The 25674-nt window shown below is 42.5% G+C and overlaps 2 protein-coding genes across 2 annotated transcripts in view; one reads left to right on the plus strand and one right to left on the minus strand.

Annotated features, from left to right (window-relative positions):
* LOC308321523 (myelin-associated neurite-outgrowth inhibitor-like) overlaps positions 1 to 25674 on the plus strand; it is a 395831-nt gene that overhangs the window by 161330 nt on the left and 208827 nt on the right. The gene's annotated exons all lie outside the window — the stretch shown is intronic.
* On the minus strand, positions 7562 to 12159 carry phox2a (paired like homeobox 2A; the record flags this gene model as incomplete). The annotated part of the gene is made up of 4 exons (XM_080771901.1): positions 7562 to 8032; positions 8231 to 8269; positions 9986 to 10173; positions 11937 to 12159. The coding sequence occupies 4 exons, from the start codon at positions 12157 to 12159 to the stop codon at positions 7562 to 7564; spliced, it is 921 nt and encodes a 306-aa protein (XP_080628027.1).

Below are 25674 nucleotides of genomic sequence, written 5' to 3' on the forward strand. Positions count from 1 at the left end.
ACCACAGGAGAAGATCTGCTTGTGTGATGGAGGCCGGCTGGAAACGGTGACATCAGGACACAGCTGAGCGAGTCCATGCCCTGATTGCTTGTCATATCAGGATGCAAAATGAGCACAACTTGTATTTCCTGTGCCGTCGTTGTCGGGCGGAAACCTTGAATGTCCAAAGGAAAATAATAACCTGTGTTCCAATGGATGCAGTTATTGTTTAGCCACAAGCTCTTTGTTAATACTTTTCATCGGTTCAATATTTATAAAACCCATAAAACTAAACTTTTCAAAATAATTGACGATCTACGAGCCTGTAGATCGCTTCCATGACACTGTCATACACCAAAGTATAAGTTAAGCCCACCACACACCGGCTGCGACCGTCTGCGGCGCGGCGCGTTGCTGCGCGGCCGCCTGGAAAATAGAACTGTGTTCTATCGGCGCGCCGGGCGGCGCGGCACGGCGCGGCTCCGCGCGGAGGACGGAGCCGGTGTGCGTTAGGTTCATTGAAAATAATGGAGGCGGCTGTGTGCGCCGCGCGGCGCCGCACGGGGGACGCAGCCGGTGTGTGTCGGGCTTAAGGCATTCATGTATAAACAAATAGATGGACATAAATGGGTTTGTGCCTGACAGTGACTGTGTGTACTGTCAATGTCATTCAAATGGCACTTATTGTTTGTTTATTCTTTTCAATGATAAAGGGAATATGGAGCAAACCAACCAGACCTGCACTGTGACGCTGCGACTGACACTTTGTTGACACCTGCGAGACACTTCCTGTGTTCTCACAATTGACATATATGAAGGCTGGATGGCTCAAGGCGGAGTCTCCGACGTAGTTTTCCCGGCGGCCATCTTGCTCTGGTGCTACAGTACAGTATGTGCTATGGCAGCTCAAACAAACATACTCATAACTCGCTCAAATCTTGACAGATTTACAAACGGGTTGGTTTATTACAAACGTTATCAACGTGGCTAGGATTCATCAGGATGCTTATCTGCTTAAAACCCTTAGACTACTAATCCCAATTTTTTTATTTGGGTAACAAATTGGCAAATTTTTAATTCATCATTTTAACATTAATAGAAAGATCTGATGGTTTGAATAGATCGTTTAAATGACAATGACAACCCTAGTGTCTTCTCCGGTATTGCCACCAGATGGCGAGAATGCACCATTATGCTGATTTTGACAAAAATAGAGGAATCTATGGGAGTCACTTCCGGTTCAACGATCATCAACATCCGGCAGTATCTTGACCCCCTCACTAGAGTGACTCTCGGGGATGCTAAGCTATATGCTATATTTTTTATAACTAAGTCAAATTAAACTCAAATCAACCCCAAAACATCGCAAAATATCACATTTTTCACAGCGACGCACATAGAGACGGCGCGCGTGCGCGGAATTTTTGGTAGATTACATCCAACATTAGCGATATTAGCTCCGTTGAAACCCAAATAACTGACAGTCAATACATTCCGTTTCTTCCGTTTATGGCATGTTTATATTTTTTGATTAATTCCGTTTATTCCGGGTTCCGTAGCCTAGGGGTTAATGTTGTTTTTTTATATGAACGTCATATAAAAGCATAGTATGCAGACGTTTATAACAAACCAAACCGTTTGAAAATCGGTTGAGAATTGAACAAGTTATGGTTATTTAAAAAGCACCAGACACAATGTTATGAGTGAGCGAGCTGCACCGGAGTAAGATGGACGCCACGTAGCGACGTCGCTCTCCATTGGCCAGCAGCGTGGGTGAGTCATCTAGCCTTTCTTATGGTTCTCACCACAAGTGCCATGGCCCTTCCTGACATTTAGTATCAATGATAATAGTAAGTAAAGTGAATTATTAGACTTAATCAAATGTAAGCAGAGACATAGGATTAATCAGTACCTGGCGCAGTCAGTGGTACAGTAGTGGTTGACTGTTCAACAACTTACAAGCAGATATTATAGCCTATAAATACTGGAAAAACTACAATGAATGCTATAACAAAGTGAAGTAGACATTTCATAAGACGTGATTCTATTGACATTTCAGTTATCTGCCTGGACATTTATGTTTATGGAGTAATGACTCATATCGAACATGAAAATATTTGACTGATTAATTTAAAATGTTTCTTTTTGTTCTGTGTTATTTGTTTGTGTGAATATTTACCTTGGAATTAGACCTATTCTATATATACGTTTTAATCACAATATCCAGTAGAGGTTGACTTCTTAACCATTTTCAAACTGGTGTCCCCATTTTGGGCATTTCAGTATTTTATTTATTTTTTTATTGAGAAAACAGCAGACTTAGTCGCATTGTGACGCATTGTAGGATTTTATGTGTGCCCTCAGTTGAATACATTTCCTAATATTATACGTCCCCAACCGGATGAATAACCATAAGCAGAACACTAACGCATTGTCAGTGTCCTGGACAAAAACTAAACTAGAACATTATTTTAGGAAATTAGAAAGACATTCTGCATTAGCATTTATCAATTAAACACATTGAACAAGATCAACAAAAGCCATTGACTGGGTAAACGCAGGAGGTTGAAAGTTTTTTATTTATTTTCCAAGCTGTGGATGCCGGCACAATTGTTTTTGTTGTTCCTCATTTAACCTGCAGGTGGTGCTGCTGATCACTAAACTAAATGGTAGATGCTCAGTTTGAAAGGGGTTGGAGGGGGACAGTCAGTTCAAGTGAAAATCAATTTTCTACTTCATTGTTAACATTTATGTAACTTGTATTGTTACTGAGGTGAATTATATGTTTATATTTGTATCCAGACTGTCCTTTTCTTTTTTTCTTAGGTTTTTTTGTCTAATAATAGTGCCGTCTCATTGCCTTGCCATTTCCTATGGCAATACCTCCAGGTGCCAAAATCTCAGTGTGCCATTTCTTATTTTTTTCCTACTAAACTAAAGTACTGGAGGTTTTATTATGGCCATTGTAGGTTCTCAATCTTCTCCCCATCGTGCCCCTCATAGAAGATCAGTAGATCTCTGTGATTCAGTAGTTCTCCAACCTTTTTTCGACCAGGGCCCACTTGAAAATCTCAAAAGCGTTCGCAGCCCACCCATCTGACCACCCAGCAGGAGAGGGAAGTTTTGGATATCATGTCCATCCATAGCGCCCTCACACGCAGCGTTGGTTGCCGGGCGCATCGTTCGAACCTATCAATCGTTGCTGTGCTCGTGCACAAATAACAATGGTAAACATGGACTTCTCGTGGTTGTAAATTACCGGCTTGTCAGACACAGCCAAGAGGATCGGAAGAGCAGTGCTTCTCTCCAAAGGTTGAACTATTGTCTTGTCTCTGTCAGGTCAAAAACTTTTACATTTCCGGATTCAAATTCAAGATGGCAAATGTAACAGATCTAGAAGCTCGGAACGTGCTGCTTCGTGCCGCATAATGAACTTGTGGATCTGCTACTTTTGATAATGTGGTGTGTGGTATGGTCTCCTCTCCTCCAAGCATGTTTTGTTGTATCCAGGCAGAATACATGCTTCAATCCTTCCTCGTGCTTAATTCACAGCTTACGATGTCATATGACGACGATGTCACTTGAAAATTGGCACCGGCCAATTCTTGTAGATCTTGTAGATCCGCAGTTTTTCGGCGCGTGACACTGTCGTACGACTAAGTATAAATCAGGCTGTCGTGTGTGTGTGTGTGTTGTACACAGCTGTTTGTGTGTTTCATTTATGTTTTAACAGCCAGGCGTCAAACAGCCTTAAAATGTAGAAAGGTGTGTGTGTGTGCGTGTGCGTGCGTGCGTGTGTGTGTGTGTGTGTCTCGTCTTCGTACCTTGTACTCCTTTGGTTGTGTTAAGTTAATGTAATGTGTTGACTATGTGATCTTTTCCAAATAAAACTAATAGCTCAGTTTTACAATTCTATCTTTTTTTTCTTCTTTTAAAAAAAAAGATTTGTCTTTGGCTTTTGTGCCTTTATTGATATAAGTTACAGTGAAGACAGACAGGAAAGAGGGAGAAAGACATGCAGAAAAGGTCATGAATGGGACTCGAACACGCGACGTGCTGTCAGGCCAGAGCCTTCGGTAGAGACAGAAATACTAGAGGACCCATCTTGCTTTACCTCTTATGCCCAAACTTTTTTGCCATTTTTATTAACTGTTTTGATTAACATTTCACACTTGGACATTTCCAGTCCCTGAAGTGGACTCAGAGCATAATATAGAGCAAACCAACCAGACCTGTATGACTGACACCCTTTGAAGTTAACCATACTCACACCACCTCCTGAGGTGTTGAGTATACGGTTCACTTCTTGTCCACTTTGTAGTTTGCTCAATGTTAACACAAAGCCATTTGGGTTCGCTTCGCCCTTTGCCATTGTATTTAGCCCTCTAGGCCAGGGGTTCCGAACCTTTTCAGGCCACAACCCCAAAAATAATCACATTTGAACTGAACTTGGAATTGTAGGAGTTGGCATTTCATTTCAGTTTGACTCCGATCTGCACATAATGATTGCATGACTGCTGATCTACAAGCATAAAAAAAGAGCCTGAGTTTTGTTCATCTGTAGGCCTATGTGAAAAATCCCTTAAGACCGGATTTCACTGACTGAGCTTTAATTTGGTGATTGATAACAAAGGACAGTGTTCTTCATTCTGAGAAATTACAACAAAATATTCAATATTCATCGTTCTAATTCATGTGGAATGCTTTGGATACAATTGACCTAAGTCACTTGTTGTTACTGTTAGTATAAATCGGTCAATCAAGCTTTATTTTCTATAGGGTTTTTCATACATCAGGTGCAACTCAACTCTGCGCTTCACAGAAAAATATTAAAAAGAAAGCAAATTAGAAAGAGGTAAATAAAATGCATTAAAGAATAAATTAAATATATTTGTACCAAATAAAACTTATGCAAGATAACCTATAAGAGCCATATCAAAAAAGGTGTCTTGAGGTTTAAGAATCCAGACCATTAAAATTCCATAATGTAGTTTTATTAGACTGAATATGCAGGATATTACTATAACTTATCATTCTCTAGAGGTCTCCTCCGTTCATAATTTAATGGACATACTGGACCACTCTCCAATTAATTAAATCATTAAAGCAATGTCAAAGAAATAAAAGGGAAAGAAATTCTATCTATTTATATTACTAATTACAGAATATTTTTTCAAGTCACAAGATTTTATGTTGCAGTTAAAAAAAACGATATTCCCTCAGTTGTCAGTTGGTCACTGACAAAAAATCAAATATCAATAAATACACATCCTTGCTTTTCAATTAGATATCCAGGCCAGCCGCCAGCCCTTCCCAAAAACCTCTTCTTAACCTCTTCTTTGTTCCAGTCTCATGGAAGGAAATCACAATTCATTAATTACAGGCCGTCATGATACACAAGCAACTGCTCAAGGCAGTAGAAATTTGTTATAATATTTTTTTTGCACAGTTTCGCGCAAGAGTCAATTGTAACAAAATCAACGTGAAAATGGCTTTTTAAGTAGCCTATAGGAAATTGGGGAATTTTGTCAACAACTATTCTGCACTGCTTTTCTGTTATAGGCCATGTAACATGCATGATTCCCAACAGATATTTCCACCGCAGCCAGGGGATAATTAAACCCAGCCCATGATGGGACTGGGCAGATACTGCATGTTGAGAGGGACAGGGTGGGAGGTGTAATGACTGTGATGTAAGTTCACAATGCCGATCACAATTGTGAGCTTATACGTTGGCTATTTTCGGTTGAAAGATATTTAGTGTAGAGCGAAAAGTATAGGGTCCCGTAGTGTAGATCCCTGGAGAAATTATATGTGGAGTTTTAAGTTTGTCATGGTGAGGGGTATATTTGAGAGGCATGATGTGACAGAAAAATCCAGCGGGATCAGTATGACATTTTACCAGCAGAAAACTGTGTGTGTGTGGTGGGGGGTACAAAATAAGACAAGATGGACATGCCGTTACAACCCTCAAATCATAGAAATACCCAGACCAACGACTTGCTGCCGTCTATTCTGAAGTGCCCGCTGTTTAGTAGCTACGTAAGTTGGGAGAAATAAAGGGGTGAGATGGAGATGGAAGGAATAACCTTAATGGATGGGTACACTGTTAAATCCTGAACGATAACTTAACCGTGAGAGTGTACAAATAGAACCAAATAGACCCGTCAGGGTCATTTAGTAAGTTAAGTGCCCATAAGTGCCTGTAAGTTAAATTAACGCTACGGATTTTACAGTGTAGAATACTATTTGGGTCGGGGGCAGACACGGACAGGACAGGGACATGGCAAGCCCTGGGGGGTATAGAAAACGACTTGATACAGTAAATAAAGGATTCATGGCAGGGGAAAGGAAATAGACAGCTCAGGGAGGGGTCTTGTAGGTCTAATTGGATTTGGGGGGATGCCCTGTTCTGCTTGGCAAGCGGATTTTGGGAGGTCCCCCCTGGGTCCCTCTTTGGGGCTTAGAGGAAGTTGTGCTTGCAGCATGGTAACTGTGGGTTTTGTCTCCCCTCTGGCGTGTGTTTAGATTTCTGCTTTAAAACATTCCTGACCGACACTCTGTGGATCTGCAATTGTCACTATGGGTGGACCTGTGTGTTTGTGTGGGGGGGAGGGGGGAGACGGACGGACGGACGGGTGGACATATGGATGCTGGACGTCTGTCTGGGTTTTTGTCGTTAAGGTCGTTACGGCAGTAACGTACACACTGCATGGTGAAATGTCCAACACCCAAAAATCCATTTCAACACTCATTTTGGACAGTTTCTGTCAGGTCATCGATAAAGGAACGGTTAGGTACTTGGTAGAGAGTTAGAATTATGCAGTGAGACATTTCGTCTCTGTTGTGGGCTGAGTTGAGGCCATCATCGACGTTCAAACTGGCTTGTGGCGGTGGCTCGGCAGAGAGCTTCAGTCAGAAGAGGAATAGTGGCGAACAGGATCAATGTCGGGTTAGAGATGTGAGGTGTGGTATACAGTACCCATGTCTGTTGCATGTTTATTTAATCCACTGGTTCTCAAAGTGGGGTCCAGCAGGTAAAACCCAGGGGTCCTTGAGGGGTCACCAGCAAAATGAGGGAAGAGTTTAAATAATGATACTTATTTATCGGCTATTCGACAAGAGCTGATCTACAAGCTCATGCGTTACATCGCAGCGTGTTGTGAGCTGGTAGATCTTCTATTTTTGAGGAATTCTGACAAATCTTGACAAATGGGTGTCCCTGGCACAAGCTCTTTTCAAATGGGCGGGGTCCGTGGACAAATACAGTTTGGGGGTCCTTCATATGAAAACGTTTGAGAACCACTGATTTAATCCACTCTGTCCATAAAGTCCCATTATGCCATCAGCAGGGCCTTCCTGGAATTTAACCGTGACAGTTGTTTAAATCGGAGAGCAGAGGCCAAAACCAGGGACCTCACTGAACTAAGGAGACTATGACGGCGACTTCAGGGTTATAATCGTGAATGAACATGTCTCTTCCCCGCTCCTCTTTACCACTCTGGCAACAGACAGAAACGTTCGCCTCCGTCCGTCTGTCCCCGGCCTTGGAGAGGTGGGGTTTAGGGGGTGGTGGGCGGCTTCAGAAGAGGTTCGTCTTGAGCGTGGGGTTGGGTTTTCTGTGGAAGGAGGACAGGACACCGGCGAAGGGCCCGGTCATACTGTCCGCCGGCTGCCAGGCCTTCAGGATCTCCTGAGTCTGGGTGGCGGGCTGGGCCATGGCCGGGTTGGAGGGCCCCAGGCTGGGCCAGCTGGGGGGCTTCAGGCCCTGGAGCACTGGGGAGCTGGAGGGGTTCACGGCGTAGCCGCTGGGGGCGGGGCTGGGGCTCAAGCTGGCTGGGCTGCCCATGTTGCCGTTGTGCGAGCCGGGCAGGGATGCAGTGCTGTCGGGCGTGGGGCTGCAGGTGGACTCTTTGGACTCGTCATCGTCCGAGGAGGAGCCTCGCGGCTCTCCGCTCTTCTTCCCGCCGGCGCCGCCGCTGTTGGCTCCGCTCCCGGCGCCACCGCCGCCTCCCGAACCGTTGGGACCAGACTTGGCATTGGCTGCCCGCTCCTCCACATGGAAAAAATAATCAACAAATTTAATAAAGAAATTAAATTCAAAATAACGATTAAGTTATGTTGGAAATAAAATGATAGAGAGTGAGAGGGGTGTGCAGAAAATATGGGTGGGGAGAATAATAATTTAGGGTGTACAGAAGAAATAACATAATTATACTTTTATACATGCTACTTTATCATCTTGGCATACCTGCTTACGGAACTTGGCCCGTCTGTTCTGAAACCACACCTGTGGAACACAGAGAGAGAGAGAGAGAGAGAGAGAGAGAGAGTGAGCATACATATGTGGAGACACAACAGGGTCATTTAAAGCTGCAATCCTGAATTGGAATCAATGAAATACTACTTCATTTGAGTATGTCTCCCTGCTCTTCCACTGACACATTTTAGACCCTGGTGACCCTGAAGCAGTATCTCTGCCCTCCCTCTTACAGTGGTATAGAAATTTGGCGAGGAAATTAGGAGACTGGGGTTTGAATCGTGGCTGGGGAGGCCCACAACTTATGGATTTCAGCTTTGATTGGAATATTTCAACATGAAGCCCAGTATATAAATTGATTGTGTTCATTGCACTCACACAGGGCTAAATTAATTAGTTGAAGACGAGGAGAAAAGATCGTTTAACTTGATGTTTCAACAAGATCCATTAAGGGCTGTAATTGAAACCAAACAGAGCATAGAATGGATATGAAAGAAAAGTAAACTTGATTTGCTCTCATATCGACACCAAACTGTCACTGTCTGGAATTAATCAAATATATTATTCTGCCTATGAAACATGTGGAGCAATTTCACACGATGTGATTATATGCACACACACTGTTTCTTCCAGGGGGATTTGGTGGAAAGTAACAAAGTGGATTTACTCAAGTACTGTACTTTACAATTTTGAGGTAGACCTACTACTACTATTACTTTACTTGAGTATTTCCATTTTTGTATAATACTTCTACATCTCAGAGGCACATTATTTTACTTTTTACTCCACTACAATTACAATATTTGACAGCCTTATAGTTACTATAGTTACATTGCAGATTTAAACAATACAATACAATACAATAATATGACCAATTGTATTATGAGTCACTTTTGGTAAAGCATTGAGCATATATTTACAGATTATTTCTACATTGTGGTATTGCTTTTACTTCAGTAAAATAATAATAATCTGAGTAGCCAACCCGTACATTTAAGTAAAACCATCAGTGTTAACCTTAATCCCCAGCATCCGTATTGTGGGCAAAGCTTTTGCAGAAAATACCAGATCGACAAGCTGCACACATACACACACAATTGACTATTTTTCAGCAAAAGCTTTTGCCACAATAACAGAAAACTGAAAATACACCAGCATAGAGCCCTGAGGTTTAACCCATTAAGATGGGAAAGTATCTTTGTCACTTTGTCAGACTCAATTTAGATTGTATCCACTTTAACCATTGGTTTATACTTTGGCTATTCAAAAATAGCAGATATACAAGCTCATAAGAGCTGTATTTATTGATGTAGGCATAGGAGAGATAAACAGACAAAGTTGATCAAAATAACAATTCTTCTACATTCTCTAATTGTGTATGCTTATCTTAGGCCTATACCGTATAAGTATAATGCAGATGTTTATCAATAAGACAAATAACCATATAAGTCCATACTAATTATCTATAATGTATATATATAAGGGGTGAGGGCTGATAGGCCTTTTCGGTGAGGGGTCAGTATAAATGATGGACTTAGATGGTTATTCGTCTCACTCAACTGCTCTCTTGAGAGCCGTAAGGGTCAATTTGGTTTCATTTTAATTTACACTCTCAAGAGTTATAAAATAAGGGTCAATTTGGTTACGAACTCTCCATAGCTATAGCCTGCAGGGGGCCACCCCGTCAAGGACCACTGGTAGTCCCGGCCCGGACCACTGCCGGGTATAGAGCCCTATTGTTCTCACCTGTACCCGGGCCTCCGTCAGGTCGATCTTGAGCGCCAGCTCTTCCCTGGTGTAGATGTCGGGGTAGTGCGTCTCCGCGAACACGCGCTCCAGCTCCTTGAGCTGCGAGCTGGTGAACGTGGTCCTGATGCGACGCTGCTTGCGCTTCTCGTTCAGACCCGACGGGTCTGAGAAGAACTTGTACGGAACTGTGAGGGGGGAATGTAAAAATATACGACGACTTTAAATAAACGCATTATTTTAGATGTATTTTAGAAATATGTAGTTCGTTGACGTATTCAAAAGCCTTATATCATAGGCCTCTATAATGCTATTCGGGTTAATTTGGTCCTTCATTATCTTGTATTTATTTAATCGAATTTCAGACAAACTAAAGCCGTAACATAGTAGTCTAACTATATTGCCTATATAGGCTACTAATAATTAGGTGAGATTTGAGTGATTTGTATTTTACTTTACTTTACTTTTTTTAATAGGCCTATGGGCGATGTTTTTGTGTGAATGCAAAGACATGCATTATATGTTTAATCCATACAGCCTATTAGGAGTTTAAAACGGCAAAAACATGAATACATTCAGAGCATGCGTGCTATAGAATCTCCATCTCCGGTGGACGTGCACGCTGCTGCATGTGCGTAATGGTGTTTCGATGAAAAAAAAGAAAATAATAAAACAATACATTGGAAATGGCAACAACATATATATGTTTGTTGTGTATGTTTATGTTAGACATATAATTTCAATACTCAAGTACAGGATCTAAGGATCGTATAGGCCTATTTGTATCTTCAATTTGAATCCAGCATGGGGGGGGAATAAAAATAGCAGAAGCCAATGTGTTTTTAAATAAGAGACATTAATTGTTTCTCTTCATGGAAAACGTGACATTTATTTATTAAACGATTATACAAATGTATAGCTTCAAGTGTCAACCGTCAGTGCTTCATGTCTATTCTGTCATGGGTATAGACACTATCAATCAACAGGTGTGCTTATGCAAGATGATTAAACAGAGACGTCACTTTTTTAATTCATTGCAATTCGTGTTAAACTAATTTAAGGTTGGTTATTAGCCTATATTTAAATGTATGGAATGTGTTTAAATTAACCATCCTATAGCTTTGAGATTCCATTCATATAGAAACGCCAGTTCCACATATGCCTACTTCATCATTATTACTGCGTTTAAAATTTCAATCCTCAGACGGATAGCATGAGCATCGCTGCGATTTACTTGACAGTTGACAGCTAATTGAATTGAGCCATGAAAGATTATTCGCCCCTTTCGATAGATTCCGCAGTAATTTAATTTCCATCGACACTGACACTAAAATGCATGTTATCACTAAATCAATTAGGCACATCGTTTGAATAATGGAACCCGCGAACCAAACATGTTGTACCAAAATATACAGAAAGCCTATATATATAGGCCTATAGGCTATTTTAATTAAAGAGTTATAGGCCTATATGAAATATGGTTGTATTCGCATATAGGGAAGAGAGATGGAAAATGCAACTGACCTTCATGCTCGAAATAGCCTACAAGTTATTAAATAAAGCTATAGAAATGAAGACAAGACCAGAGAGCAAAACAAAAAAGAATGCATGTAATCAGAATAGAAAGAAGAATAGCTGTAGAATGGAACAGAATTAGCCTTAATTGGATCAATCAAGACTATTCATAGACGAAAGTAAAAGTTGAGTCTGTTGGACTGAAACTATAGTGAAAATAGCCGATCTACAAGCTCACAACGCGGCGCGGCAATTTATGTGATTTCTTAGATTTTTCTTTGAATTCTTCATGGGGGGAGAAATAATTTAATTTGTTTTTAATTCACCGGGGGGAAAAAAAGCTTTTTCTGGGAATGTTGTTTTGTTTTTTATTACGGCAAATAGTTTTTATATGTTTTGAAATAATAATATAGTAGACTATAGAATGATGGATGACCTGTGGAGTAGGGTGTCGGCTGGTGCTCTCGCAGGGCGCCCAGCGTGCAGCTGGCCGAGCTGAGAGGCGTGCATCCCGGGTTGGAGAAGGGCCCGGAGCGGATGGGGTTGTACTGGAACGAGCTGGCCTGGCTGCACGAGCTGAAGTCCGCATAGGCCGACGCTTCCATCGCCGCCATGCACGAGTCGTAGGAGTTCAGGTAGGAGTAATCCATCTTAAACATGTAGGCTATAGTATTGTGGAGAAACTGTAGGTTGAGTACAGTTCAAAAACACAAGCCGGTCGGTTCTTCTGATTATTTATCTCCAAGGAAGGAAGGGGACCGGTGGCTGTTGCGTCCCGTGCGTCTTTTGGAGACAGTCACAGTCAGAAGGCTCTTAATTCTCGCTTTCTTGAAAAATAAAAAAGATCCCGATAATTCCCCCGTTTCTCGATCGTCCGAGTGTTATTCTCTCGCCAGTTGTTGTTGTTTTTTGTAATTTTCCTCCCTTCCAGGTTCGATTCCCTCTTGAGTTGTGACTGTGTGTGTGTGAGTGTGTTGCTGCGTGGTTTGACAGCGCAGCGAGGCTCGCTGCATGTGTTTATAATCAACTTGGCGTAGCACGAGACAATGGCGAAGGCGGTGGTCTTGTTTCCATGACAATGCCTCGTCAGTCTATTGGTGGGAACCGAGCGTGAGCTGGCCCCTCCCACGGCCGCGCGCACCGCCCATGCGCTTCGGAGCCGCCAGGCAGCGCACGCATGCATGGTATAAGTACCGGACAGCAGTCAACTGTCAGTGGTGGAAAAAGTACTCACATGTTTTACTTAAGTAAAAGTACCAAAAGTACCAATAGGCCTACTGCAATGTATAAATAGCCTATATATATATATATATATATATATATATATATATATATATATATATATATATATATATATATATATATATACTGTAGGCCTAATCGGTTACAATCAAAAGTCCAGAGTTCAAAATGTACTTTGAGTAAAAGTAGGCTACAAAAGTATTGGAATGAAAATGTACTTAAAGTACCAAAAGCAGAAAGTGCTCGTTGTGCAGAATGTCCCATTTCATGTTTTCAAATGTATAAAAGTCTTTTGAAAATATCAGATTTAAGCTCACAATGCAAATGCCCGAAATTTGTATAGGGCTGTTGTGTTAATTGCATGTATGCGTTGTAATAATTATTAAAATATACAAAGTATAGGCATAACTTGTAACTAAAGTTTCCAAATACGTGTAGTGAAGTAAAAGTATAGACCTATATGGAAATAGACCTACCTCAAAACTGTATTTACTTATAGACAGTTTGAGTAAATGTATAGGCCTACTTATAGTTTACACCACTGAGAAGTGAGATCTGTTCTATTCTGGTCGGCAAGCGTCATTAGCCGAAACGGAATTTATAGGCCAGTTAAACATTTAAGGACCAACGAAATTGATATGTATTTTGGGCGGCTTGATGTCTTGGGTCTGATGAGGGTCACCGGTCACCACAATGTGAACTATAGCTCTGCTCTGTGTTGTATAGTCTACTATGCTATACCTACAGCTGTCAACGCTTTGGCAATTTTGTATAATTGCTTTAGACCCCATGCATGATGACACAGCCAAATCATATTTGATTTCTGTCAGGAACATGGTGCACCACAGCCATTACAAAATCTATTTCACTTCGGTATTTCCCACAAGTATTATCACTCAATAAGTGATATTGAAAAAACAAATATAAACCAAAACAGAATGGATTTTGATTTACGGTATATTACTTTGAGGCGTGCATTGGGAGCTATAGCTAGTTGAAAGGTCCTATAAAGTTATTATTGTAAGGCTAATTGATTCGCTATAGTTTAGTGCAGCACTGTAGCCTAATGTGTCGTGCTAATATTGTGCTGACGTGTTGATTCACTTAGTCAATTTCAATATATTTAATTATGGATTGTCAATATTGCGTTAATTGTTAAGAAGTGGTGCTATAGAGCTATATCTGAGAGTGTACACATGGAACCAAATTGACCCTGTAGTAGGGTCAATTTGGTTTAATTTTACAACCAAATGACACCCTCAGCCTCAGAGTTATGGTATATAAACTGGGTCCATTTGGAACCAACGCAAGGAACCCCGAGGGTCCCCGCCCCGGACCCCACTTTGACAACATAAATGTAATATTTTGATTCGATTCGATCACTTTCAGGGACATCAGCATGTCATGTCGACCAGAGTGATGTGATGTAGGATAGAACCATGAATCCATCCACCTCACACAACGAGACAGTCAACTATAGGACAGGATAACCATAAACGCATTGACGCCTCATAAATTGGTTTAAACGTATTGTTCAGTGTCATACAGTCATATCCCCACGGCCCACGCCACGCGGACCCCGAACACGCACAGTAGCACGCACACACACACACACACACACACACACACACACACACACACACACACACACACACACACACACACACACACACACACACACACACACACAGCACGTTCACACCAAATGGTCCCCTATATTTAATTCGTTCCATTCCATTTGTATTTCCCTGAGGATTTTACTGTTTTAATACATTCCGACAAATATAGGTCTACAAGACTCGTGTATAGCCGCGCGCATGTGTGCACGTGCGTGTATGTGCGTGTGGGAGCGCACGTATACACGTGGGGCCGTGGACTTTCATCTTCGCTTGACCCCACACACACACACACACACACACACACACACACACACACACACACACACACACACACACACACACACACACACACACACACACACACACACGCACGCACGCGCGCGCACACACCTTAATTGCGCATATAATATAACTGAATTAAACGATGTACAACTATTACTCATAGCTTGAAGTGTTTACTGTGTGCATGCTTCTGGTTCGATGGGGAGATCCATTAGAGAATATACAACATCCGCACTGTTGTTCCGACCCAGTCTTATCTACTGTATACAGTCAATATGCCCTCATGGTTGCAGCTGGCGCTGGACAGATAAAACTATACCGAGGAGGATACGGATACAAGGCCTCGATATAGAGGAGCAAATAAGCAATTGTGTCGTAAAATTAAGGTATAACTGTTTAAAATTCGACTTCAGATTTTGGAACTTGTCTCCGGACCGGAGTCCGGGCCGACTTTACTATAGGTCTATATGCTCAAAGCCTACGAAGTTTCGAATCTAAAGTTTATGATTGTAAATATAATTGACTGGTTCAAGTATTTTATAGAATCTGACATTTAGATATAGCCTACGTAAGATACGCATAAGAAAATGTCAGACTCGATAAATGAAATGTCTGCTTCAAATCTGCATGAGCCATGCATGTTTCTTTATCTGTGGTCATCTGGTCTATTTTATTTTTGATGAATCACTTGCAAAGTTGTTGTGTCTTTGGTCAGGTGAGTTTCATGTGGACCCTGGGCCTGCAGGCTTCACCTGCTTCACCTGATAGCACCGATTTCATATCTACATAGCCAGAGGTGCAAATAGGCCCATTGCCTATATACCGTTCCCATTTATGGGGTCATGTTCCATCCCTTAAATGATTAAATCAGAATCCTCTTCTCTATAGAGGACATTACCAACTCTACTCGCAGTATGGCTATAGTCTGCAAGCATGCGAGTATATATCGCACATATAGGCCATCTCCATTATATCACAGTAACAAGTGGATATATTAACCCTCGAGCAGCAATGGAAAGTGGCTATAGGCAGCATGATATTCCACCGTCTTGCACAGTATAGGTTATATTTCAGTTTGCATGGCCGTCAGTCAGAACCAAAAGCTCCCATGCAGGCGACACTCTGTTGTGTCACCCATGAGGAGGAGGAGGCAGCTCCCGTCTGGCGGGTTCAGAGGTGAGTTTACCGACTTACCGAGAAACTTAAACAGTTTTCAAGTTAAACTCTGCAGCCCCGTCGACTGTTTCTTCTGCCTCCTCAAAAAAAAAGAGCAACCAGAAGCGATCCTCTGAGTCTGCTCTCTAAACTTAATCCCTTCAAAGGGGAAGGCCCGTCCCTTTTCTCAACCCCCTCTAATCCGCCCCATAGGGCTCCCTCGCGGGGGGACTTCACCACTGAAGGGTTTAACTTTGGACTTTTTTAAATTCATGGGCGATTTAACGGAAACAGTAGCTGGGATCCTTTACATTCATGGCGTCTGAGTCAACAGAAAGGAGGACAATGGCCACAAGAGGCTCCTCAAGTCAAGACCCCGCGGAGAGAGTGACACAACGAGGGATTAGCCTGGGTTAGGGTCGGGACGGACTGGTACCTCACGCTACTGACGCTAAAAGGCCATTAAATGGTTCATATATTATTTGTCCCATCCAGAGGGAAAGTAAATTGCCAAATCGCAATATAGCACCCCTTGACAAATATCTGTTAATTGAAATACATTTTTAATTGCGCTTTTCTTTTTAAGGTTTATTCACTTTTCACTTTCACAAATATATGTGAAAGTATACGCTCTTCGGTAGCCGGTATAGGCCTATTGCTAGGCCTATTATATAGGTCTACAATGATGTCCCCCATGACTGAATGAGTAAGTAGTGTATCCTGCCTGCTAATTAGCTATACGAATACGAATTAGTATGTTTATCTTGTATTATAATTATGTTGTCTTGGCAAATTTGCATTTTTTTAATATTTGCATTTCGCTGCTTGAAAACAACCCATAGGGCCTATATAGTATACTGAATAGGCTAGACCTTGATAAGAGCTGATATGACGTTCTACAACTTTTCAAAAAGCATGATGTGGAGTGGACAATCATCAGTCGATCACTATAGGGCGGCGTATATTGTATTTAAACGAAAACTCTCTGGCGTGTGCAGTTCTCTATGACTGCACAACCACTTGATCGCTCTTTTGAGCGTTCTTTTTTTTTTATAGAAGCGGGTGAGCATGTGATCATCTGCACGCAGAAATCTTAATTGAATCCCCAAGATTCGCCCTCCTCTCCTGCCGTCGTTCCTCTGATAGTAATTGTTTCCGATAGATGGTACTCTCCTCCTCCTCCCCCTCCTCCCCCTCCTCCTCCCGTGTAGACATGACCAAAGAACCTGGCGTCTGTCTCTCTCTGGCGGTTCAGAACACGAGGAGGACCCGGTCTCACCAACCATGCAGCATGAGAAGCTAGACAGGCTGGGGGAGGCATAATGTATCTAACGAAGCAACATGGCGCAGTTGTGTGTGTGTGTGTGTGTGTGTGTGTGTGTGTGTGTGTGTGTGTGTGTGTGTGTGTGTGAGAGAGAGAGAGAGAGAGAGGAGGGGTGAGCCGGTGAGGGATTAGTAAAAAATAGGATACAAATGTTTTGGTTGACAGAATAGCTCCACGGGAGACCCACCCGGCCGTCATGTGCCCCCTGCCCCCTATCCCGTGGCACGCAGCGGTGCGGTGACCCCGAAGGGGGGGAAAAAACGAGTCAAACCGTCAATCAAACAGAAAACCTGGCCTATCCATCACGTTCTCCTGAATAGCACCGACAGAAAGCAGGCCCGTATACATCACAGACAACATGCGAGGGTAGTTAGAAACAGCTTTTTAACGGATGGGACGAGCCGTTCCGCCCGTTAAAAAAAGCCTGTTTCTATATAGCCTACATCATGTCTGTGATGCTCAAAGCTGTTTCTATCCATCCTGTATTCATGTCTGTCTGATGTGATGTGATGTAAGCCTGCTTTCTGTCCTCAACTAAACCACATTCTGGGGGAAACGTCGGCCCAACCCACGACAGCTAATAGAATAGGAAACAGATCCATCAAATGAGTGTTGTCTAGATTATTTCCCTTTAGAATGCTTAATTCACTCCATAATTCAAATGAATTGGCCCAAAACACGAGGAAATACAGTAGTCGTACAGATAAAGGGCGTATTTAATTGGATTTGGGAGAGTAACCTTATCAATGGGAAAACTAAACAATATGGCCCTCAAGCCGAACTGTGGTGGGGCGGGAGCTGTCCCTGGTTCTGAAATAAACCAACTCACGACTGTGTGTGTGTGTGCGTGTGTGTGTGTGTGTGTGTGTGTGTGTGTGTGTGTGTGTGTGTGTGTGTGTGCGTGTGTGTGTGTGTGTGTGTGTGTGTGTGTGTGTGTGTGTGTGTGTGTGTGTGTGTGTGTGTGTGAGAGAGAGTGTGTGTGTGGGGGGGAATTATAATCTAGATCTATAGGTTTTTATAAATCTCAGAAGAGTGTTTGGTGATAAACATCCTATAATGTTTTAAGTTTAACGAATTAATCGGGTCTCAGGCCTGTTTGATCACATTTAGCTGTAGTGTAGGTTTTTATCATGCTTTATATTAATTATGATAAAAGTATGCAAGGGCATTATTTGTAACCGAAATATTCTCCTCTTTTAACGATTTTAGAAATTCTAGTGAGGCCTATTTATATATAAAATGTGAGAATATTGGATAAAATATTAAACCTATATTTTTAAATTATATAGGCTACAAATGTATACATGAGAAAGCTACTAAAAAAATCTAGACGTTGAAAAATATTCCATTTGAAGGTCTGTCATTTAGGCTAACCGAAGAACCCATGCATGCACTCACAGGCCTAAATTAGATTTAGTTAGGCCCTGGGTCTTGGGATTCATTTTAATCATGCGTTTAAGACAAACACTTCCCCTTTGCGTTTGCCATTGTTTTATTATCGGTAACTATTATTAGCCACTCGAATTAAGAGGACATTTTAGTGGAATTACTTTAGAGCAAATGCGGTTATTTTCTTTATGAACGCGCGCATGCACACACACACACACACACACACACACACACACACACACACACACACACACACACACACACACACACACACACACACATGCGCACACACACACACACACACACACACACACACACACACACACACACACACACACACACACACACACACACACACGTTGTACACTTTTATTATGTTTGCCACCATGAAGCCCTTGCAAATTTATATTTAATTTATATTAGGCCTATACCATTCTACGCGGCTGGTATGAATAATTACTTTACAGCAGCATTATAACTTTCAGATAGGAAAGATATCGACGCTATATAAACCGTCCCGAGCAGACAGTTTACAGGCCATAGGCCTGTATACTCTGTTTCTACCTGTGACACTAAAATGTGTCATTTCATCACTTGTGCTAATATATTCTCTTCCCTGCGACGAGAGCGAGCTAAAAGAACTACACACATCCCGTCCGTTAACGTTTCTCCACCAACACAGCTTGGCGGCTCGGCGCGTGCATTTGATTTATCTGGTGATGGATGGATGGGAGGCGGTGGGCGCGACGCACGAGCCCGGGGTCCCATCGGTGCGCATTTCAATCCCGAATTACCTAAATGTACCGTGACGCTGCGCCTCCAGGCGATGGCTCGCGTCTAACCCGGTTAGAGCCGCCAGGACGCGACTGCATCTGACACGAAAAAACACCAGTAACCACGAGACATTAACCTGTGTTTAGTTGAAAGTGATCAGGAAAACCTGCGTGTTTGAGCCCTTTTAACCACTATTATGGACATGCCATATAGCCTACAGAAGGAAATGTTTATAAAATAGCTCAGCACTGATTTGTTATTGGATAAAAGTTAAGTTAAATTGTGATGATATGGCTATGTGATGATATGAGACGAACGATAATGGAAGTTACTTTGGCTGAAATGCAATTGTTCAGTGATCATTATGCTCATAGCCTAATACTAATAGTATAGCCTATGATTGTTTGCTAAACTTCCCCGCGACATTTCTAATTGGCCTAATTGCTTTGACTGTATAGTGTAGGCCTATCTAACTCCAAAGAAATAGGAAACCATTAATTCAATGGATTCATATAAGCCGCACTATGCCTATATAGCATCATGCAGCCCAGTTGTCCACATTGTGGAATCCATAAACCTCCAAACCATGATGCAAAGCTATTGTTTTAATATGCTGTGCACATCAGTACACAATGCACTACCACACCAGATTATCCTAATGGATACAGGCATGTTGCTTACACACAAAACATAAAAATAAAACAAGCTTTTTGGATAAAAACCAGGTCTCGAAAATACACACACACACACACACGCGCACGCGCACGCGCGTGTTCATGCGTTCGCGCACCACAGCTGGAGTGGAGAAGGCAAGGCAGCAATAAGGGGGGGGGGGGGGGGGGGGGTCGCGCGCGCATGGAGAGCTTCTTCTCCAAACACGCTAATTAGATCTGGAGCTCTGGCCCCGCGCTCTGAAAGCAGGCCCAGCGGCAGGGGCGCGCGGAGCTGTGGAAAGTTAATTGAATTAAATTCCCCCTAAACTAATTAGCCTGCAATCTGCCACGCGAGCTGTCCCTGAGCAAGGTTCGAATTAGGCAGAATGGATTTGTTCCTTTTCTTTAAAAGAATACACGGCACAGGCTGGTGTGTGTGTGTGTGTGTGTGTGTGTTTCCATGTTCTCCCCCCTTTCGGTTTGCAGGTCCTTTTATTTCGCTTTTATGCTAATGAGCCTCGCTCCCCGGGGGGACTGTCTGTCTGTCGCGCGCAAGCCAAGCCTTGCGGTTATACAGTGCGTGGTGCAGGTGCGTCATCACCCCTCCCATCCCAAATATTACACAGCAAACCCAAAGCAGTGTGTAACACACTGCTTTAGGTTTGCTGTGAACACACTGTGTGTTCATTTTAAAGACCCCCATTTCTGTATGATTTTATAGGCCATGTTGATGGTCCCCCATCACTCTGAGAGTGTACATGGATCCAAATGGGCCCATAAGGGTCGAGTTGTTTCCATTTGTACAGTTATAGCCTATACAGACCTGTAAGGGAATACATTTTTGAGGGTCTTGGCTCTTGGGTAATATTGACCACGGAGAGCAAAGGTCCGTTTCTCAGTGGATTTATCATCTATGAAGGAATAAAAAACTAATTGAGGGTAGGTACTGGGACGTAAATCGGGACTTGATCATCCCGGCTGGGTCACCTGAGTGAGGGGTATGATGTTGCGATGACCTTGGGATACATCACTGAGGATACATCCCAGGTGCATCCATGCAATGTTTTTTTTCCCCCGTTCTAATGTTGTTTCAAAAGGAAAAGTTGTCTCTCTCACACCAGTGCCAGTGATCGTCATTCACTGTGTCAATGTTGGCTAACCCTGCCCTATAGGGGACACAACACCGGGATAACATGCAAACTGCAGACAAGGCTCTTTTGCCAACCCCACATGGTATGGGAACACGCCCCCATGCAGTGCCCCCAGTGGGAATTGAACCCAGGACCTTCTAGCTGTGAGGTGACAGCACTACCGACTGCACCACCATGCTCCCATTGCAGCCAAGTCTATGGACTTTTCATGTTTGTTTAGAGCACTCACTCACTCACTTCACACGAGTGTGAGTTTTGTAAATGTAAACCAGGCCAGTGGCCTTAAGTTGTGGTTAGAGTGGTAGCTTTGAGATTGGGAGATCGGGGTTCAATTCCCGTCCTGCCCCAGATCATACCAAAGACAAAAAAATTGGGACACAACCCCTGCTGGACAGTCCAGCGATATACTAGCATCATGTCCAGAGGGTGAACTTGTACATTATGTCTGGGGCATGTACATGTACATTGGGTCAATTTGATTCCTATCAATAAGTTATCAATAATATAGCAAATGGACCATTATTAGTCATTGAATAACACTCTCTGAGTTACAGACCTATAAGGGTCCATTTGGTTCCTGATAGGGTTGCCCCAATCTAATCACGTGATCGGTAATCGGGGCTGATCACTTTAAAAAAACGTGATCTGGACATCCAGTATCAATATTATATCAATTTCATGATATTAGACTGGATATTGTCTGTGATTTTAGATATTGTACTATTGTGATATAGCATACCAGTAAGTGTTATATCGGATCGGGAAAATTGGTATCGGCAGATTCTCAAAATCAAATGATCGGAATCGGATCGGGAGCAAAATACTTGATTGGGACATCCCTAGTTCCTGACTATGAATTATTTAGCTGAGGACCCTCTGGAAGCCCCCACCCCACTTTGATAGCCATTAACCTAAAGCATCCCGGGCTAATACTAATTAAAAATTCCAATAAAAAATAAGCTCAAGATATGGTTTGGCAGCTAATTATTGCATGTCGGCCTGGACTGTGGAGCGCAGCACCAATGTCATCTCGTAAAAGCCGAACGGAGGGAGGTAATGGTGCTGAAATCGATCGCACCCTGTCCTAAGGGACCACAATGGACAGAGAGAGATGGGAGGAGCGAGAGAGAGGAGATGAGAGGAGAGAGGGAGACACGGATGAAAATACTCCGTTAAGAGCAGGGACAGATATGATAATGGGCGCTCGCGAGGTATCAGAGTTGTGAGTGAGGCCTGCTGAGTGCTGGCGAGCGCCATGCAGGTCGTCATCATTCACCACCTTCCACCTGCATGGCATGTGCATGTGCGCCCCGCCGAAGGCCTGGCACTGGCAGGCACCACACTGGATGGCCAGTGAATTGTTAATACCAGCTATATGGGCCACGAAACTACTGTATGTGGATCGAGAAGCAACCTCGCCCTTCCGCCTGGGTGACAGCAGACTGCTGGGCGAGTGCTGGTGCTTTGGAATGGGGGGGGGGGGTCCAATGAAGGAATTTTGTACTTCATGGGTTTGATGGGGTCAGATCAACATAATGGAATGTCAGACCAGGTCAGCTGGTCTGAGATCTAAGGGATTGATAGCAAGACTGAGATGTTTTTTGTAACTTTTTTAAGTTTTGGCAATTTACAAGAAAAGAAAATCAAGAAAATAAAAGGCGCAATGACGACATATATATATACATATATAGTATGTTGTCGAAAACCATGAACTAGGCTATAGTATGTCGCTTTATCATGATTTTCATCTGTTTTTCTTTTTTTTCTAAATGTTTTGTGACACAATTTCTTCACCCAGTGTCAATTATCTAATGTAATCCTGGGCGCTACACTTCCTCTGCCAACCTGGGTGGCAGCGGACTGACCTCATGCTTCCTTCTATGCATGAGGAGTCCAAGTTGCTTCTTTTCACCTGACAGGGGAGGGTTTCCCCGGCCGGACGTAGCGCGTGGAAGGAACACGTTATTCCGACCAGTTCCTTTCCCCTCCATCAGGCGCCCCAGCTGGCCAGGGGGAGGTAGTTTAGAGACCAGGAATACGGCATGTTTTTTGTGAGGGTACCTATCCCATTCCTAGGGGACACGGGGAGAACATGCAAACTTCACACAGAAAGGCCCTTTCACCAACCCCGCCTCAGGAATGGGCACTGATAAAACTGTCTCCACAGTAATCTGAATTTTACAAAGTGTGAATGGAGTTTCTAGGTGAAAGTGATTTTTTGACGTGCCACTATCTGCCTATAAATGTCTCAAATTTGAAAGCACTATATTTCTAAAACTATGAAACATTTCAAAGATTCCTTTTCAGGCAAAGATGTCCACCGTAAGATGAACCTAAGTAGGCTAGAATGGAGTTGCTAGGTGTAAGTATAGGACTAGTTGTAGCGGACCCAGCTGGCCTTTTAAGGATGAAGTCTGAACTGATGATTTTGAAGTTGCTTTATTCATAGATCAACGTAGAACTGGGACAGAAACCAAATACAATGTATCAATGGTCATAAATCACTACAATATAATCCATAAACTGTTCCAATCTCAGGCACAAAATACATTTTCCATGTAACACTAACGTACATTACACCAGGTGTTCCCAAACTTTTTTGGACCAGGTACCCCTTTTGGGGTAGATATTTTTCCAGGTACCCCCTCATCCTCGCAACACGGATAACAATATATTTACAACCACAAGCAGTGTTTCCTGCAGGAAAAAGCTTTGGCATGGTGCTGGGCACAGGCCGCAATTTTGATTAATTAATTAATTTGATTAATTAATTAATAAGATTAATACATTAAGATTAATTTGTATTATTGCTCTTGTATTGCTATTGGAGACACTGGGGGACACTGGGGAGGCACTCAGGGGCACACTGGGGAGGCACTGGGAAGGCACTCGGGGGGCACACTGGGGAGGCATTGGGGAGGCACTCGGGGGGACACTGGGGAGGCACTCGGGGGGACACTGTCTAAATGTAGATGTCTAAATGTGTACGTCTTCTCTTATGGGGGTCCCTGGCATATCTTTTCAAATGGGGGTCCACAGGCTAAGTAGTGTCAATTTGGGGGTCCTTGACATGAAAAAGTTTGGGAACCACTGCTTTAAACACTTTAGCACTTTATGAACATGAACAAAATAGATGGGTCCCCCCTGGAACTCCCTCAGGTACCCCTGGGGGTCCCCGGACCCCACTTTGGGAACCACTGGCCTATATCGTACGGCATACTATAGCGCGCCGTTTTTCATCATTTTTGACGATTTGACAAAAATGAAAAAATGAAAAAAACGATGGGTTATAGCCCATGTTTTTTTAATTTTGAAAAAAAGTTATCCTCGTTTCTCATCAACCAAATGGACCCTTACAGGTCCAACACTGGTTATCGAAGCGTGCACACACACACACACACACACACACACACACACACACACACTGTTGAAATGTAAAATTTACATTTCAACGAAAGGACCTGTAAATGACAACACAAAAACTAAGGCACTGGTGTCGTACTTCTGGTTTACCGGAACGGGGTGCAACTCCCTGCAGTGCCATGCTCAATTTGTTTTATTTACATGGTTCATTGGTCCATGGCATTGCAATTTCCGCAATTTCCGCAATTCCGCAATTTCCATTTCCACAATTTCCGCAATTTCCGCAATTTCCTCAAAAAACATGGGCTATAACCCATCGTTTTTGTCATTTCGTCATTTTTTTCAAATCTTCAAAAATGATGAAAAACTGCGCGCTATAGTATGCCGTACGATATCGGTCCAAAATGATGAGAAACGAGGCTAACTTTTTTTTTCAAAATTTCAAAAAACATGGGCTATAACCCATCGTTTTTGTCATTTCGTCATTTTTTCAAATCTTCAAAAATGATGAAAAACTGCGCGCTATAGTATGCCGTACGATATGGGCTATAGCCCACGGTCCAAAATGATGAGAAACGAGGCTAACATTTTTTTTCTAAATTTCAAAAAACATGGGCTATAACCCATCGTCTTTGTCATTTCGTCATTTTTTTCAAATCTTCAAAAATGATGAAAAACTGCGCGCTATAGTATGCCGTACGATATGGGCTATAGCCCACGGTCCAAAATGATGAGAAACGAGGCTAACTTTTTTTTTCAAAATTTCAAAAAACATGGGCTATAACCCATCGTTTTTGTCATTTCGTCATTTTTTTCAAATCTTCAAAAATGATGAAAAACTGCGCGCTATAGTATGCCGTACGATATGGGCTATAGCCCACGGTCCAAAATGATGAGAAACGAGGCTAACTTTTTTTTTCAAAATTTCAAAAAACATGGGCTATAACGGTATAACCCATCGTTTTTGTCATTTCGTCATTTTTTTCAAATCTTCAAAAATGATGAAAAACTGCGCGCTATAGTATGCCGTACGATATGGGCTATAGCCCACGGTCCAAAATGATGAGAAACGAGGCTAACTTTTTTTTTCAAAATTTCAAAAAACATGGGCTATAACCCATCGTTTTTGTCATTTCGTCATTTTTTTCAAATCTTCAAAAATGATGAAAAACTGCGCGCTATAGTATGCCGTACGATATGGGCTATAGCCCACGGTCCAAAA

Source organism: Protomyctophum bolini (genome assembly GCF_963924005.1).
Source record: "Protomyctophum bolini genome assembly, chromosome: 9".
Taxonomy (NCBI): Eukaryota; Metazoa; Chordata; class Actinopteri; order Myctophiformes; family Myctophidae; genus Protomyctophum; species Protomyctophum bolini.